The sequence below is a fragment of the Trachymyrmex cornetzi genome, unplaced genomic scaffold (genome assembly GCF_001594075.2).
Source record: "Trachymyrmex cornetzi isolate Tcor2-1 unplaced genomic scaffold, Tcor1.1 scaffold225, whole genome shotgun sequence".
Lineage (NCBI taxonomy): Eukaryota > Metazoa > Arthropoda > Insecta > Hymenoptera > Formicidae > Trachymyrmex > Trachymyrmex cornetzi.
Window position 1 is genome coordinate 1,054,195 of NW_017296901.1, and position 16,925 is coordinate 1,071,119.

General features: G+C 43.0%; 1 protein-coding gene across 1 annotated transcript in view; it reads left to right on the top strand.

The window, feature by feature from the left end:
* The window catches only part of Dscam1 (Down syndrome cell adhesion molecule 1), a 77,671-nt gene that overhangs the window by 45,421 nt on the left and 15,325 nt on the right, over positions 1–16,925 (top strand). Inside the window, exons 8-11 of the mRNA XM_018506479.1 lie at positions 1,538–1,974; positions 2,497–2,753; positions 3,476–3,788; positions 9,230–9,520. Coding sequence (XP_018361981.1) covers positions 1,538–1,974; positions 2,497–2,753; positions 3,476–3,788; positions 9,230–9,520 — 1,298 coding nt within the window. The remainder of the gene's footprint in view (positions 1–1,537; positions 1,975–2,496; positions 2,754–3,475; positions 3,789–9,229; positions 9,521–16,925) is intronic.

Here is a 16,925-nt window from a genome sequence, read left to right on the forward strand (position 1 = left end):
AATAGTGCTAATGACGAAATGTATATCCCTGATCCGGGGCCAATTGGACGTGTTGGTTTTCAGTGCCAACTGGATCCTCCCCTCAACCCTCGAGATAGGTGACGGAAGCGCGACCTCGAAAAGGATGCGGGCCCTCTGCTCCCCCGGTATCCTCGGTGCTGATCCGGGTGGTCCGAGAGGATATCACCCGATCAATGGGGCGGTCAATGTTGCCCTACACCTGCACACCTCCAAATAAGTCCCACAATATTTGGCTGGTAAGTCCTTACCACCTTCTCGTGCCTCCGTTCATCCGCTCGTATTAATTCATTCCCCATCCTCTCTCTCTCTCACTCGTTCAAAACAAAAGGTAAAGAAGTCGATCGCTCGTTCATATACACATTGGGCGTGTGTGAGTGATTGAGGAGAATCGAACCTTAACATTTTTTTCACGTCGTCCAATTGCACCATCGCCATTAAACGTACCGCCAATTCACCATTACCATTTTTGTTCCCTGCCCAATCGCCTTCCACTAAACGCCACCATTTGTGATTGTACGTTCGACAATATCTCGCAAATTCTATTTACAGTTCTGGAATTGGTTAATCAATGCTAGAGGACGAATTTTTTAATGATTTTGTATCGCGACATGTATTGTTATGTGTGAGAGATATTGTTGCTTACATAGAAAAGTATGAAAGAGAGTCCTTGCACTAGCACCCGCCTACAACAAATCACGTCAAAAAACCGCTATTGCGATCGCTTGGTTACATCATTTTATTCTGGATTATTGGCGTTTCTTTTTTACACCCTCCTTGCCTAAGCTAATCAGTGACGAGCGCCGTTGTGAATAACATGAAGAATCGAGTATAATCGTTCATTGCTTTCACACTGCACACAATCGCCCCTCACCTTCTTCCTCAGGGATTTTATCGCGGCAAGAATCGACATGTGAATACTTTTTTACGTATTCTCTTTTGCTTTTATTAATCTATTGTCGTCGTCATTGTCTTTATTCTTCTGTTGCGCCCCGCCTGCATTGCTTCTCGATCGTGAGGCTACAGTAGAAACATCTTATTTTATTCTTGAATTGTGATTTTGTTCTTGTACAAAATTATTTCGCGAAAGAGATGTGACACCGATAGATCGGTGGAGAAACGGAAGGCCGTGCCCAGAGACGCCCAAAGCCCTGCATATAGAATTTAAGGCATAATAGCGTAGAATGGAACAAATAGTGTTATTCGCGTGGATTTATAAAATGTTCACAGTCTTGTACGTGTCTCATTCTCCCGAGTTAGAGTTTTGTGTAAGCTGTACGTTATAATAAAAATATTGTAATAATATATATAAAAACAATAGAAAAATATTTTATAAATTATAAAAAATTGGTTTATAAGTCATTTACATAAGAAATAAAATTTATAAAATTAACTGATATATTCTTGTTCCATTTTGCGATATAAATTTTGATTTATATAAGCGACTAAAGATACGGAACGAGCAATTCTCGTTCCGGTATTGACGCGAAAATCGGTAGTTTTTATTTTCTTGTTCCAGATGGTACAAGTTCATCGAGGGCACATTGAGGCGTCAGCCAGTTCCACTAAATGAGCGTGTACGTCAGGTCAGCGGCACTCTGATCATCCGTGAAGCCCGAGTCGAAGATTCCGGTAAATATCTTTGCATCGTCAACAATTCCGTCGGCGGCGAGAGTGTGGAGACCGTTTTGACTGTTACGGCGCCGCTGACCGCGGAAATCGAGCCTAGCACGCAGACCATCGATTTTGGAAGACCAGCGACCTTCACTTGTACCGTCCAAGGCAATCCGATCAAGACCATCTCCTGGCTCAAAGATGGAAAGCCCCTTGGATTGGAAGATCGCGTGTTGAGAATCGAGAGTGTGAAAAAAGAGGACAAGGGAATGTACCAATGTTTCGTTAGAAACGATCAGGAAAGTGCGCAAGCAACGGCAGAGTTAAAACTTGGTGGCAGATGTAAGTTAAAATTTTATTCTATTTTCCTCCAATGGTGTAATTAAATTAGTAATAACCCTTTTTACTAATTACCAGTAATGGCATTTTCTATGTAAACTGATTTACTATATTTGTGTACTGGGAAAAGAATCTAGTTGGATTAATCGAAATTAGTTAAAAATGAATAAATTAGACCTTTCCAATTGAATTTATCTATTATAATTCTAGTTGAATTATCAGAATTCTGATTAATATAATCAGAATCTTCTGGTTCATTAATTTTAAACCAGAAATTTTTTTTTAGTGTGGTTAATTCAATTAAAAATTTTGATAATAATTTTGTAAGATAAAAAATTTTCATGAATTAAACTTTATTTCACATTATTAATTAACATTAATAAAACTTTTTTTTAATAATTTTGTTGAAGTGATATTTGTAAATGAATATGAAATCGTTAATTAGAAAAACTGATGCCGCGAAAACAAAAGATAACGCTGTGATTGTCAACAGAATTATCTTTTCATCTCTTTGATTATCGACAGTCGAGCCCCCGCAGATCCGTCAAGCCTTCGCCGAAGAGACTCTTCAACCCGGACCGAGTATGTTTTTGAAGTGCGTAGCCAGCGGAAATCCTACCCCCGAAATTACCTGGGAACTTGATGGAAAACGGTTGTCGAACACCGAGAGACTGCAAGTGGGACAATACGTCACGGTCAATGGTGATGTCGTGTCGCATCTGAATATTTCGAGCATTCATACCAATGATGGTGGTCTCTACAAGTGCATCGCTGCGTCAAAGGTTGGTTCTCTTGTTTTTTTATTAAATTTTTTTATATAAAAATGTGTAGACTTATTTTATTTAAATTTTGTTTATCAATCATTAATAAATAAATATATGTATAATATAATGCAGCTATAAGTATACATAAAACACCTTCAATCATGTATTGGAAAAAACACGATAAATAAATAAAAGCCAAAAGAAAATTAATAAAATATTAAAATTGTTATAAAAATAAATATTATTTTTTAATAAATCTATTTTTAATTTACTTTTCATTGGATGTAAAACATTGCGTTTATGGTCAAGGCTGTATATTTGTCTGATATACAGGGGTGACCGGGGTAAAGTCTGTAACAACGCTTAATTCCTGAGATTATTTTGAGATGAAAATTTTAATACTAAAATGTCAAGGCTATAATAGTTTTTGAATTATAAACATTTAAAGTTAGCGAATCATACCGTATAAAATTCGTGCGCTTAAGTATGGTTGAATTTTCTATTGTATCACATCTGAACGCGCGAATTTTGGGCGGTATGATTCGATAACTTTAGACGTTTATAATTTAAAAATTATTATAGCTTCCCTTAATATTTTGGTATTATAATTTTTGTTTCAAAATAATCTCAGGAATCTAATTTTAAGCGTTATTACAATCTTTATCGAACACCTGTTGTATAATTTTTTATTTAAATCCTCCGTAGGGATATTCTAAATGTGCAATGTTTAATTCTGTCAGGTTGGAGCTGCCGAGCATTCTGCCCGTCTCAACGTTTATGGTTTGCCGTTTATTCGTCACATGGACAAGAAGGCCATCGTTGCTGGAGAAACTTTGCGTGTCACTTGTCCTGTTGCTGGATACCCGATCGAAAGTATCGTTTGGGAACGAGATACCAGGGTCCTGCCAATCAACAGAAAGCAAAAGGTCTTCCCTAATGGCACACTCATCATCGAGAATGTTGAACGAATGAGCGACCAAGCAACCTATACTTGCGTGGCACGTAATGCACAAGGTTACAGCGCACGTGGAACACTGGAAGTTCAAGTCATGGGTAAGTTTGACATTTTGTTTTCCTAGCATTTTTCTTCGAATATAATATTTTAATTTCATATAAATATTAATTTTTTGTTCATATAAAATAGTATCTTAAAAGTAAAAGAATTATTGACATTTAATACGCTCCGTGCCGAATCAAATTTTTCGTAATTTATCTACCATGTCATCGATGACCCACGCAACATAGTTATTATATAGTATCGCTGCGTTTGTTTTAGCGCCGAGACACTATCATGTCTCCAGATTTGTGAAATAAAATTAATAAATTCTACATTATTTTTAACATAAATTCTATATATTTTTCACGAATTCTGTACCATTTTGGTTACAAAACCTGTTTTTTACTTGATACTTTTCTCTAAAATAAAAAAAGTCTGTTTTTTAATCTCCATTTTCCAAAATATTTTCCGGCCTGAATGGAAAGTCTAGCGTACGTCACCGGCGATTCACGCGGCACGGAACTTATTAAGAGAATTGAGTTTTAATGAAAAATTTACTTAATACTAAGGTGAAAAATTTTAATGTAACAGAATATTCATAAATCAAATAGAAGTTTACTCTATCATTAATATTATAATCTTAAATACATTTAGCACAAATAATATATGCAATAATTAATATGCACAGAACAATTAATGTTTTGTTTAGCAATTAATTGTTTATCGATTAAAATAATCTGTCTCCTAAATAATTTCGAAAACAAAGGGTATATTTATATTTTCAGTCATCGGCCAACAAACCGACCGATCATCGAGATAAATGTGTTAACTATAATAATATTAGGATAGCAAACGTTTATTTGCAGCTATTTTCTTTACAGCAGATTTTCGTGTCTGTTACTTAATCATCAATATACTTTGTTACATCGCACCGTTTCGTATTGATTATGATACCGAGCCGGAGGTACCGGCAAATTGTTTATTGAGGATGTTGTTCACGCGTGTAGGGAACGTGTCGTAGACTTTAAAGGGCACGGATTCGGAAACTGCATTTAGTGGACGTTGCCGACCACTTAATAACGTAGAGCAAACGTACATCGATCTACAGAGAGGACACACATTCGTGGGAAAGTCTGGGAGTTGGTATGGCGGTGGCCGATTGAATCGTTAGTAAGAAAATGTTGCGCTTGTTTTCAATTCAGATCTCTCTTCTCCCATTGCGCGACCGTCTCGCGTAGCAACAAATGCCACGCATTCGTGCGTGTTATAGGCATTGTTTCATGCTGACAATGAGATAAGATACCAAGTTTTCCCGCGGCACATATTGAATTCACATACCTGAGACAGAATCAAACTTCGGCATTCTAGTAATTGAGAAAGAACACCTTGAATGTCGCACAATCGGAATATTCCCGCTGCAACTCGAGATTGAATGTAACATGTCTATGATATCCACGAGCGTGGCACATTGACGCGGGACGCGTATAATCGTATACATCCATACATCGCTCCTCCATCTTCAGTGCCGCCGATCGTTCAGGAGTTTGCGTTCACGAAGCTACCGATGAATGCCGGGGAATTTGCGAATCTGCAGTGTATCGTGTCAAGCGGTGACCTGCCGTTGAACATACGTTGGAGCTATCCCGGAGAAGAGATGGGCGGCTCCTCCGGCGTACTCGCGAAGAAGGTCGCGGATCGCGTTAGCATGCTCATGATCTCGGTCATCACCGCGAGACATGCGGGGGAGTACGTTTGTACCGCCGAAAATGCGGCTGGGACAGCCTCCCACTCGACCGTCCTCACCGTCAATGGTTCGGGATTATTTGTTCCTAGAGAACACAGTCTTTATCATACTTCAGTTGCGTTTTATCACCTTCTATCTTATCCCTTGCACAGACCTTGCAAACAGCACCATAGTTATTCCCTCGTTTGTCACGCTTCCTTCGCGTCAATGTTGTTAAATCCTCTGCCTCTACTTGAATCCTCTGAAAGCTTTAATGAGACCGTTCGACGGGTAGTTGACTAACGCATATAGGTGTTTGTTAGAATCACCGAGAATCATTCGCAGACGCCGTTGCATCCTTTTCGGTAATGAAGCATGATTTGTTTGACGACACCTTTAGTCGGACCGCAGCTTCTACCAATCGCTTTCAATGCCGAGATCGCCAATTGGGGAGACTCCGTGTCCGTGCCCTGCTCGATCCTGAAGGGCGACATGCCCATGGATATATCGTGGTCGTTCGATGGCGTACCGATCGACACGTCAAAAGATACGGGTATCACGATCACCAAAATCAGCAAGCACTTGAGCACCCTCAGCATCGACGGCGTCTCGGCGCGCCACGCCGGAGAGTACGCCTGCTCCGCGTCAAATTTAGCTGGTTCCGTCAGTCGATCGACAGCTTTGACCGTCAACGGTACGACCCTAATTCCCTCGGCACGGTTTCCGTTACAATAAACTCACAGTACATAACAACTATCACGAACCTCAAGTTTTCCCGAACCCGCACCCACTATCCTAAAAGACCTCTTCCGAAAGATTTCTTGTGATAAAACAAGGTACATACTCCACCGCCATACCAACCTTATATCTAGCAGTCCATATCGCACTTGACTGAAACGAACGTCATAATCGATACATGTAAAAATGTCTCCGAATTACGCGATTAGGAAATGCACACTTGCTCTTTCTTGTCTCGTTTCTCCCAGTCGCTCTTTCCAGTTGCCCCGCAAATACTACCTTTCGCTTTCGGGGATGAGCCGGCCAGCTGGGGCGAGCTGGTCTCAATCACCTGCTCTGTCACGAAGGGCGATCAGCCTATTGAAATAACTTGGACTTTTAACGGAACGCCAATCGACAGTCGCGACTCTGATGTAGTAGTAGGCAGCACGAATCGAAAGAACAGTGTCTTAACTATCGAATCGGTCGCGGCTCGACACGCTGGCGATTATACCTGTACTGCGTCCAATCGCGTTGGTGCCACGACATATACGGCTCATCTGGCTGTAAACGGTATATGCAATCGATTCTCACAGAAGAAATGAATGCTCTTCCCGTATGTCATGCATTTTCCTCGTTTTCCTGAAGCGATCGATTATCGTAGCTGATCACTGAATACTTAACATTTATAAACACAAATGCGCAACTTTTTTTACACTACTAATTACTAATTATTATTTCCTGTTATGAATTTATATTAACAATATCATAATATTAAAATTTTATTAATTTTTTCCTCTTTTATTATATTGATAAAAAAGTTTTTTTTTATCAAGAAAATTTTTAACTCGTTTAACATTCACTCGTACATATTTTTTTATCCCATCACCGATCACTATCACACTTTCTGTCTCTTATTATACCCTCCTTTGTCTGTCATTATACTCCTTCGTCTGTGCCGCTGTCGTTCACGCAGTCGCGCCACAGATCCTTCAGTTTTCCTTCGGTGACGATCCCCTCAACTCCGGCGAGATGCTGTCGGTTTCTTGCACGATCGTCAAAGGTGACTTCCCTGTAAAATTGATGTGGACCTTCGACGACATCCCAATCAACTCGAGTCGGCCAGATGTTAGTATCGTGACCAATAAGAGAGTCAGCTTCTTGAGCATCGACAGCGTGGCGGCGAGACATGCTGGAAGATACAAATGTACTGCGACCAATGCTGCCGGATCCGACAGTCACATCGCTGTACTTTCGGTGAACGGTATCGCGCTCGTATATGTAAAAAGAAACGCACTGCCTTACATATACATATGCCCTGTATACGTACAGTTTTATTATCCTTTTGTAACTTCTTCTATTTCTGCAATAATATATCAATTGAGTAATCACCGCTCTTCGCGCTCACTGTCATTGTCGAGACGATAATCCTGCGCAATGTACTTCTAGCAGCGAGATTATCGTCACAGACGACAACGTACGGTCCATCCCGCAGTGACAGCGAAACGATGGTCCTTGTATATTTTTTTTCCTTCATTTTGTTTTTGTTTCATTTGAACCTTTCCTTTACTTTTGTTTTTATTTTATTTGAGAACCTTTTCCTGTATCGCTTTATAATGTATATCATTATGATATTGTTCGATGTTTTCTATTGAAATATTGTTCCCTATCCTTCCCCGATCTATCCTCTGAAGATTCAAAGGTGCTATTTTATGAGTCATCTAATTTGATTCTGAGTTTGTGATTCGGTAACATTTCCCGTAATCTTACTGAGAGTGTTCGGGCGCCACTCCGAAAGCTTCTACGTGCGATTCACGAGTGTGCCCTTCGCGATTACAGTTGCACCGCAACTGGCACCTTTCACTTTTGGTGATGAAGCTGCCAATGCGGGGGAGATGGCGACTGTTCAATGTGCCGTGATAAAAGGCGACCTGCCTATCGACATAATCTGGTCATTTAACGAGCGTGTGATCGACATCGCGAATGGCGCATTCGACGAGCACAATTACAATCCCGACATAGTGATAAGCAGGAGTAGCAAACGGGCCAGCCAACTGACGATCGAATCGGTAGCCGCAAGACACGCGGGCGAGTACTCGTGCACTGCGAGCAACACGGCTGGAACTGCTACCCACTCTTCGGTTCTTTCGGTGAACGGTACGCTTGACCAGTTTGAATCAATGACGGTTGGGTGGTTGGTTGGACGCACGTAATATCGGGCTATGCTTCTCTTAGCGCTCTGTGGCACCCAGACAAAAATTGCGTGTACGGTAAATGCGCCGCAGCTTCAAGATGTAATTAATAATGATAATCGCGTATCGTAGTTGAAAATGTCAATGATATCCTTTTTGTTGAGTTTCTTTATACGACCAAACTTTCTAGAAAATCATTGCATCTTGAGAAAGAATCGTGAAAGACCAAGATTGTTACGATCGATAATTCTTCACGAATCATTTTTTTTTATACTGGTTCAATGTTACGTAGTTTTTCTATGACCTTGACAGTACCGCCGCGCATCGCACCCTTCGAAATGGCCGACAGGGCGGTTAATTGGGGTGACTCTGTATCGGCGGTTTGTACGGTGGTTAACGGGGACACCCCGTTAGAGATTACGTGGGCGTTGAATGGAATGCCTATCGAGGAGAATCATCGAATGTCCGTGACCACTACCAAGAGGAACAGTCTGCTGTCTATAGATTCTGCGAGTCCTAGTCATGCGGGCACTTACACTTGCGTTGCCTCCAATGCTGCTGGCGCAATCACTTATTCCGCGGAGTTGACAGTCAACGGTATCTACGACAATCGTTAGAAAAGAATGTTGATCTTGGATTCGTTTTTCCCTCCTACTCTCCTCGCCCTTTTCTTCCCGATCGAAACTCGCGCGTGTGTATTCGGACGTTTAATGGAAAAAGACCGATAGCTATACTGACAGCTCTATTCATTTCTTCTTCGTCTTCAAATCTTTTTCTAGCGTTGCCATTTCAAGTAATTGTCAAGAAGATTGACAATTTATATAGAGGAAAAAAGAGGGGAAAAAACACGTAATACCCGTTGCAGTTGCACCGCAAATTGCACCGTTCGATATCGCCGAGGAACCAGCCAACTGGGGCGATTCCATTTCCGTGGTGTGCGCTATTCTCAAGGGCGATTTACCGATCGAGATCACGTGGGCTTTGAACGGCGAGCCGATTCGGCCAGATCGTTCGGACATTAATATCTTGGCGACAACTCGGAAGAATAGCATCCTCAGCATCGAGTCCGTGGCTGCGAGACACGCAGGAGAGTACACGTGCTCGGCGTCGAATAAAGCCGGAGCGACCAGTTATTCAGCGGCTTTAACTGTGAACGGTACATCTTGTCTGAGAGATTTCCTGTGTATTTGTCCTCTACATCCCATCATTTTCCATTATTTGTCATTATTACTCTTCCCCTTCCAGCTCCTCTCAAAATCATCGTCGATGGTCAATCGTGGTCTTCAGCGTTGTCAGATCGTAAAAGACATGTATTATTATACTTATACTTGTCAGTGTTATACCATCAACTTGTAGTAGATTGGTTGCTACACGATCGGTCATTTGTCCACTTTAGTTGCTCCGGAGATAGCTCCTTTCGTACTCAGTGAGAAACCGGCGAATTGGGGAGAGACAGTCACCGCGACATGCACCATTTTGAAAGGAGATCAACCGATTCAGATCGAGTGGGCGCTCAACGGCCAGCCGATCTCTCACGATGTTTCTGATATAACAATAGTCACGAGCAAACGCGTCAGCCTACTTACGATCGACGCTGTTACGGCTAACCATGCCGGAGAGTACACTTGCGTAGCCACTAACGCTGCCGGTGGAACGAGCTATTCCGCTTCCTTAGCCGTCAACGGTACCATATTACGTTCTTCGAAGTTTCTATTAATTCTACAGTGCATGTATGAGTCTTCCACGTATATAGCTTCACATTAATACTATACTTACACACTCATTCCCAAGAGGTCCTCATGTTCCTTCACGTTCTCAGGTTTAACAAAAGTGACAGGCTATACTCATGATATCACAAGACGAAGAAAGAGATTTAAATATACATATAGATCTTGTCTATATATTACAATTATATTAAGTGTATTAGGTGTAATATGGTATTATATAAACATTTGGCGAGAAACCGTACTTAAAGTTTGACGAAAGTAAAATAGGGCTATAATTAAGACATATCCTTAGTTGCCCCTGAAATCATGCCATTTGTGATCGGCGAGGAACCGGCGAATTGGGGTGACACCATCACTGTAACTTGCACGGTGTTGAAGGGCGATCACCCGATCCAGATCGAGTGGGCACACAACGGCGAGCCAATTTCTCGAGATCATCCCGACATATCGATAGTTAGTACCAGCAAGCGCGTCAGCCTGCTTACAATCGATGCCGTGACGGCACGCCATGCCGGGGAATACACCTGCACGGCTAGCAACGTTGCTGGTGGAACGAGTTATTCCGCATCACTGGCCGTGAATGGTATAAAGGTCTCCCACGTCTTGTGTTTCGCGTAGCTTTTCTCACTTCGTCCTATCGTGCATGTGCAGAGCGATTCATCATTCCCACGATTCCCTTCAATTCCTTTCTTTCGGAAGCTCGGAAAAAGAATATTATCAACTTGATATTGAAAAATCTCATCGATAATCCTTTAATTCCTCCTATTTTAGCGATACTAGGAACAAAGTCATACTCAGACGCGTCGTTGAAAGGATTGATTCTACGAGCAAAATTTGTGACGCTTCCAAGCTGAATTTAATTATTATAAGTCCAATATTTGTTCTTCATTACTTTGGATAGAGTTAAATTTAACATGAAATTGATCTCTGATTTATTATAATATTGTAATATTATAGTTGCGCCGCACATAGGGCCTTTCGCGATCAGTGACGGACCGGCGAATTGGGGCGACATGGTTTCGGCGACGTGTTCCATTGTGAAAGGCGATTTTCCCGTAAAGATCGTTTGGACGTTTAACGGCAAACCGATTAGTTTGCACGATTCTGATATTACGATCACGAACATAAATAAACATATGAGTGCTCTCAGCATCGAATCCGTGGCCGCGAGGCATGCGGGCGAGTACACGTGTGTAGCTACGAACAGAGCCGGCAACGTCAGCCATTCGACCACCCTCGTCGTCAACGGTATCTACATATTTCCAGAAGCACACATGCACGTCAGCTAAACGTCGTACAGCACTTGCCTAATCCATCATTGCGATTCATAGATCATTAAAACCTGCCTCATCGCATTGTCTTAATCTCATAATACGATACCCTTGTTCCTATATAATCGCCGTGAATCGTTACGCTTGCCGACGACGACCGTCTCACGAGGATCGTAAAAAGACCGTAAGAATCGTGAGGGGATTTTACCAACACGTGGATGTTATTTATCGATTCTCACGCGCGACTCGCGATCGCAGTTGCTCCGCAGATTTTCCCGTTCACGTTCGGCGACGAGCCGATAAACTCGGGCGAGGCGATCTCTGCGACCTGTTCCATTCTCAAGGGGGACTTCCCGATGGACATTGCCTGGGCGTTCAACGGCGAGCCGATATCCGTCGAAAGTACAGATCAGTTCTCTATTACGAAGAGCAAGCGCCTGAGCGTCCTGTCGATCGATGCTGTCGCGGCTAGACACGCCGGCGAGTACACTTGCACCGCGTCGAACAAAGCCGGAGCCTCCAGCCATACGGCCGCTCTAGCCGTGAACGGTAACATCGCGCGCATGTGTACACGTGTACCTATATACGCGACGACATTTCGACTATTCTTCCTTCGCCGGGCGAAGACAAAACCTTCCTTTTCATCATATCTCCTTCAATCTCTTCACCAGTGCTCATAATCTTTTCAACATTCCCTTGCGCTTCGTCGAATATGGGGAGTATGGTGAGGACGCATTTGTCTGTCGTCTGTCTGGCCTTATCGCGCATTCGCGGGCGTTTTGCATCTCACTATCTTATAACATTATGTTAGCTCGAAGCAACGACATCATGAATAGGTATTATCTCACTGAATTTGCCTATATCTTTATATCTTCCTCGAATTAAAATCTATTATTTATTATATTATTTATACGAAGAAAAATATATATGGCGATAGAAATATACTAGTAAGAAAACATAAAATAATAATGAAACAAATATCAAGATAGTGAATTAGATCACGACTAGAAAAATGTTGTTCTATATAATATTCTCCCTATAACAGGCATCTTTGCAATAAGGTTTTTCTCGTGTGGTACGCAAATGTTCGAACTCAATGGATTTATCCTGCGTAAATAGGTTTGTCATATTTTGGAAAATCGTTTTCAGTCGCTCCGCAGATAGCGCCGTTCTCGATCAGTGACGAGCCCGCGAATTGGGGCGAAGCGGTCTCGTCGGTTTGTACGGTTCTGAAGGGAGACCTGCCGATCGAAGTAGCGTGGGCGTTGAATGGCGAGGCTATCACCAAGGAGAATTACGGAGATATATCGATATCGAGTACCAGCAAGCGAGTCAGTGTAATGACAATCGAGGCTGTGAGTCCGAGACACGCCGGGGAGTATACTTGCACAGCCTCGAATGCTGCCGGAGCGACGAGTTACTCCGCCACCTTGGCTGTGAACGGTACTGGCATGGCATGAAATCAAGTGCCTCGTTGCGATCGAGAGATTGAGCTTGAGATTCCGCTTGCAAGCATAACGTACCTAGACGAAACTGCTCTCCTATCCTCGCGTATACAACGATAACATGGCACTCCTCTAAAACCGTCCCGTCGCGTGAGGTATAGTTGGCAATTGATAACGTACAAACACGAAAGTTTAGCAATGACACGACCTATAAGATTATTAAGATTATTAAGGAAGCGATGAAAGCGTTGAAAGCGGAGTACGTTTGCTCGACGATGCATATATAAATTCTACGATTCCAATTTACACCAAAGAAAAGTTTATACATTTTTTTATATACACCGTTATATTGATCATTTTCTGCGATTGTTTTCAGTCGCCCCGCAAATTGCTCCATTTTCTATCAGTGAAGAACCAGCTAATTGGGGCGAGCAAGTTTCTGCAATGTGTAGCATTTTAAAGGGTGATCTACCAATCGAAATACGGTGGAGCCTCAATGGCGAAATTATTACGCGTCTCAATCATCCGGACGTGATAATCACAAATACCGGGAAAAAAACATCCGTCCTGACCATTGAATCTGTGACTGCCCGTCATGCTGGCGAATATAGCTGCGTCGCGAGCAATCTGGTCGGATCCGTCAGCCGTTCCGCCGTTTTATCGGTCAATGGTATTTAAAAAAAGCCGCATGTCAAGACGTAGTGTCACCGCCAGCACTTTATCCTGCAAAGTATTTCGAAATCTATCCTCTCCAATAACAAATTTTAATCGTTAAAGCTATCGGTCCTTGGATATCGATCCACATCACGAAAAACCAAAGCTACCTTCAATTTTATTCCTCTCATATCTTTATGCAAAAAATCGCAAAAACTATTCGTTCCTCACGTTTTTGAACTCTCAAGGCTAAGAAATCCAAACACGTATTCATCGGATTTTACAAGATATGCGTGATTTTTCCTTCTTTTTCGAATCATATACTTTATCTTCTTTTTCGTATCACAGTCTCCCCACAGATAGCACCGATCTCCTTCGGCGAGGAACCCGTTAATGCCGGAGATCTGGTGTCGGTGCAGTGCGTAGTGACCAAAGGCGATTTTCCTCTGGAGATCACATGGATCTTCGACAGTCGTCCTATACAGTCTTATCACGGCGACGTGATTGTATCCGATACTGGAAAGCGCGTCAAACAACTGATCATCGAATCGGTAGCTGCGCGACACGCCGGGGAATACACCTGCGTTGCTTCAAACGCAGCTGGATCGACCTCCTATTCAGCCATGTTAAACGTGAATGGTACACCTTTCGACAAGCCTATGGCCACAGTTTGCATTTCTGTATTTAGCCATCTTTCGTCTGAATTTATCCTCATCTGATTTATCCACCTCTCCGATCTTTTTTACGAGTCTCTCGAGGCCTCGTTCCCGTTTTATTCTTTTATCCCATGCCGTTATTTCTCTCTGAGTTTCTCCGTATCTTCGCTTTTCATATTACTCGTAGCACGACGTGTGTCTTTCTAGAGCCCGCCACTGTCATTTTAGTCACCAAATGTTGTTATCGAACATGATATTTTTTCTCAATTTCTTTGGTTATACCCGCCTGTTCATTCTTTTGATTTTATTATTGATCAGCATCGCGAAACATTATACAGCGTTAGGGTGGGATTACATTTGTGCGTTTTTGTCGTACGATAAATTTTTCAAGTCTGTGACAAAAACACACAAGTGAAATAGCATCCTGATACAGTACAAGAATGACACGCTCATCATAATACGGACTTAAAAATAAACGGAAATAAGAAGAATCGAAGAGAGGACGAATGAAGCGAGGATGTTTCGCGAGATAATACAACTTCTTATCGCCGATCTAATAATCGCGCAACTCCGTCTGTGCTGATGTAGCCTATTGCGGCTTCTAAGACCCTTTCTCTCCTTTTCTGACCTCTTTCTCTTTCTCTCTTCCAGTCATTCCGAAATTATTGCCATTCGCGTTCGGCGAGGAGCCGCTTAACTCAGGTCAAGTAGTAACGGTACCGTGCGCAGTGGTCGAGGGCGATCAACCCTTGCAGCTCCGTTGGACCTTAAACGGTCATGCGATCTCGCCGCACTCCGGAATCTCGATCGTGGATTTGGGCGGACGTGGCGCCATACTCAGCATAGGATCCGTCCAGGCGACCCATGCTGGAACGTACACGTGTGTCGCGGAAAACCTTGCCGGCAGACACGAGCTGTCGGCCGATCTCATTGTGAACGGTGCATACTCTGATCCGCAAGGATCTACTCGATATTTCGTTGAGTTCCTGCGAATTCTCCTCAATCCCGTATATCCAAGCTGCTTCCCTATCCGTCATCCTAGACCGCCGCTTCTTCCCATAGCCATAGACACTCGGTTCAAGATCGATTTTCATTCAAATATAATCCGTCGCGCTCTTACCGATCTTTGTGCGACAAAGTTTAGGTTGCAATCGCCATTTTTGCGGATACGGTCAGACACGAGAGCAGCTGTTACGATTACAATTACCGAGCTAATCGCGCTCAATGATATCGCGTCTTAAATCTCATGCGGCGCAAATTCGCCTCGATAAGCGAGACATTTATTCTCGCCCGCGTGTCTCTCTCTTTCTCTCTTACTCTTTTTCTCTTTCTCTCTTCGTTCTATTATTGCCTGTTGTCTCTAGTTTCTATTCGTTCTCTATCTCCCGGCAGTCGCTCCACATCTGCAGCCGTTCGCGTTCGACGAGGCCAACTCCGGCGATCTGATAATCGTCCATTGCGCGGTCGTGAAAGGGGACACACCGATTTCGCTCAAGTGGTTGTTCGAGGGCCGCCATTTAGAGGTAGGCGAAGGAGTGGGTATCACCGCGTTGGGGGATAGAGTCTCAGCCCTGACGATTCCCGCTGTCAGGGGAGAACACGCCGGGGAGTATGCTTGCGTCGCCGATAATCCAGCGGGCAGTGCTCGGCACAGCGCCCATCTGAAAGTGAACGGTACAGAGAAAACGAATACACAAAAGCATCCAGTAAAAGACAGAGAATAAAATAAAAAATACATATATATACGTATATTTTCTTTAACACAAAGCGAAACCGCGCGGCATGATGATGGTGTTTAACGGGCGTACGCGTAGTGAGAGTACTACCGTTTTGTATGCGTGTTACTATTTGAGCGGAAAGCAGTGGTACGTTTACCCTTTTATTCGGCTGTAGTTACACACACTTACAATATATATATATATATATTTATATATCTATCAGTAGAGCGTTTCGATATGTTAGATTTACGCCCCTTGCTGCCGCTTCACGTACGTCGTAAAATCTCCAATCTCTGTCTATCCTAACTGTATTGTAATGATATTACGAGATATGTGTGTCTGGAAATCTGCATTGCTCGACGCATATTCCTCCTTTCTATCTATAGAGAGTTATCTTCCTTGTAACGAGGTTAAACTATTTAGTTGATTCGTATAGGCGAGAGAGTAGTTTGTGTTGCCCACGTCTGTTTGAATCACGTACGAGGCGTCGATTACTACGAGATGAGCCGTGTCCCCCATTCTCTCCCGGCCCAGAACTGTCTCTCATTCTCTGGCACGTTCTCTATCACTCCGCATCCCTTCTCTCATCTCTGATCTGATCTCGACAGCTCGGTTACAGAAGTCAGTCGATGGACTGCCAGTTCCGATTATTCCAACGCAATTTTAGTTTAGAGCCATCGATTATTTTTCGTGCAATCTACGGAGAATAACAGCACGCCGAATAAAAACATGAGAAAAAGCAACGTTAGTTTCTTGGACGGAAGAGCGTATTACAGAAAACGGACGCGAATGACGACAGACGATCAACCACGATCATTCGCGTCGATCGCGAAGAAACCGGAATGAAGATCGTTACGGGAACTTGGATCTATCTGCCGTTCCGTTGCAGTCCTGCCACGGATCAATCCGTTCGATTTTGGAGACCGACCGATCTATGCCGGGCAGGCCGCCCAATTGGCATGCATGGTACCGATAGGCGACACGCCAATTGAGATCGCCTGGACCCACGAGGGCGAACCATTGTCGCAGTTCATGGGATTCAGCGTCGGGAAACTCGGCCCACGGACGAGTATACTACTGATCGAGCCGG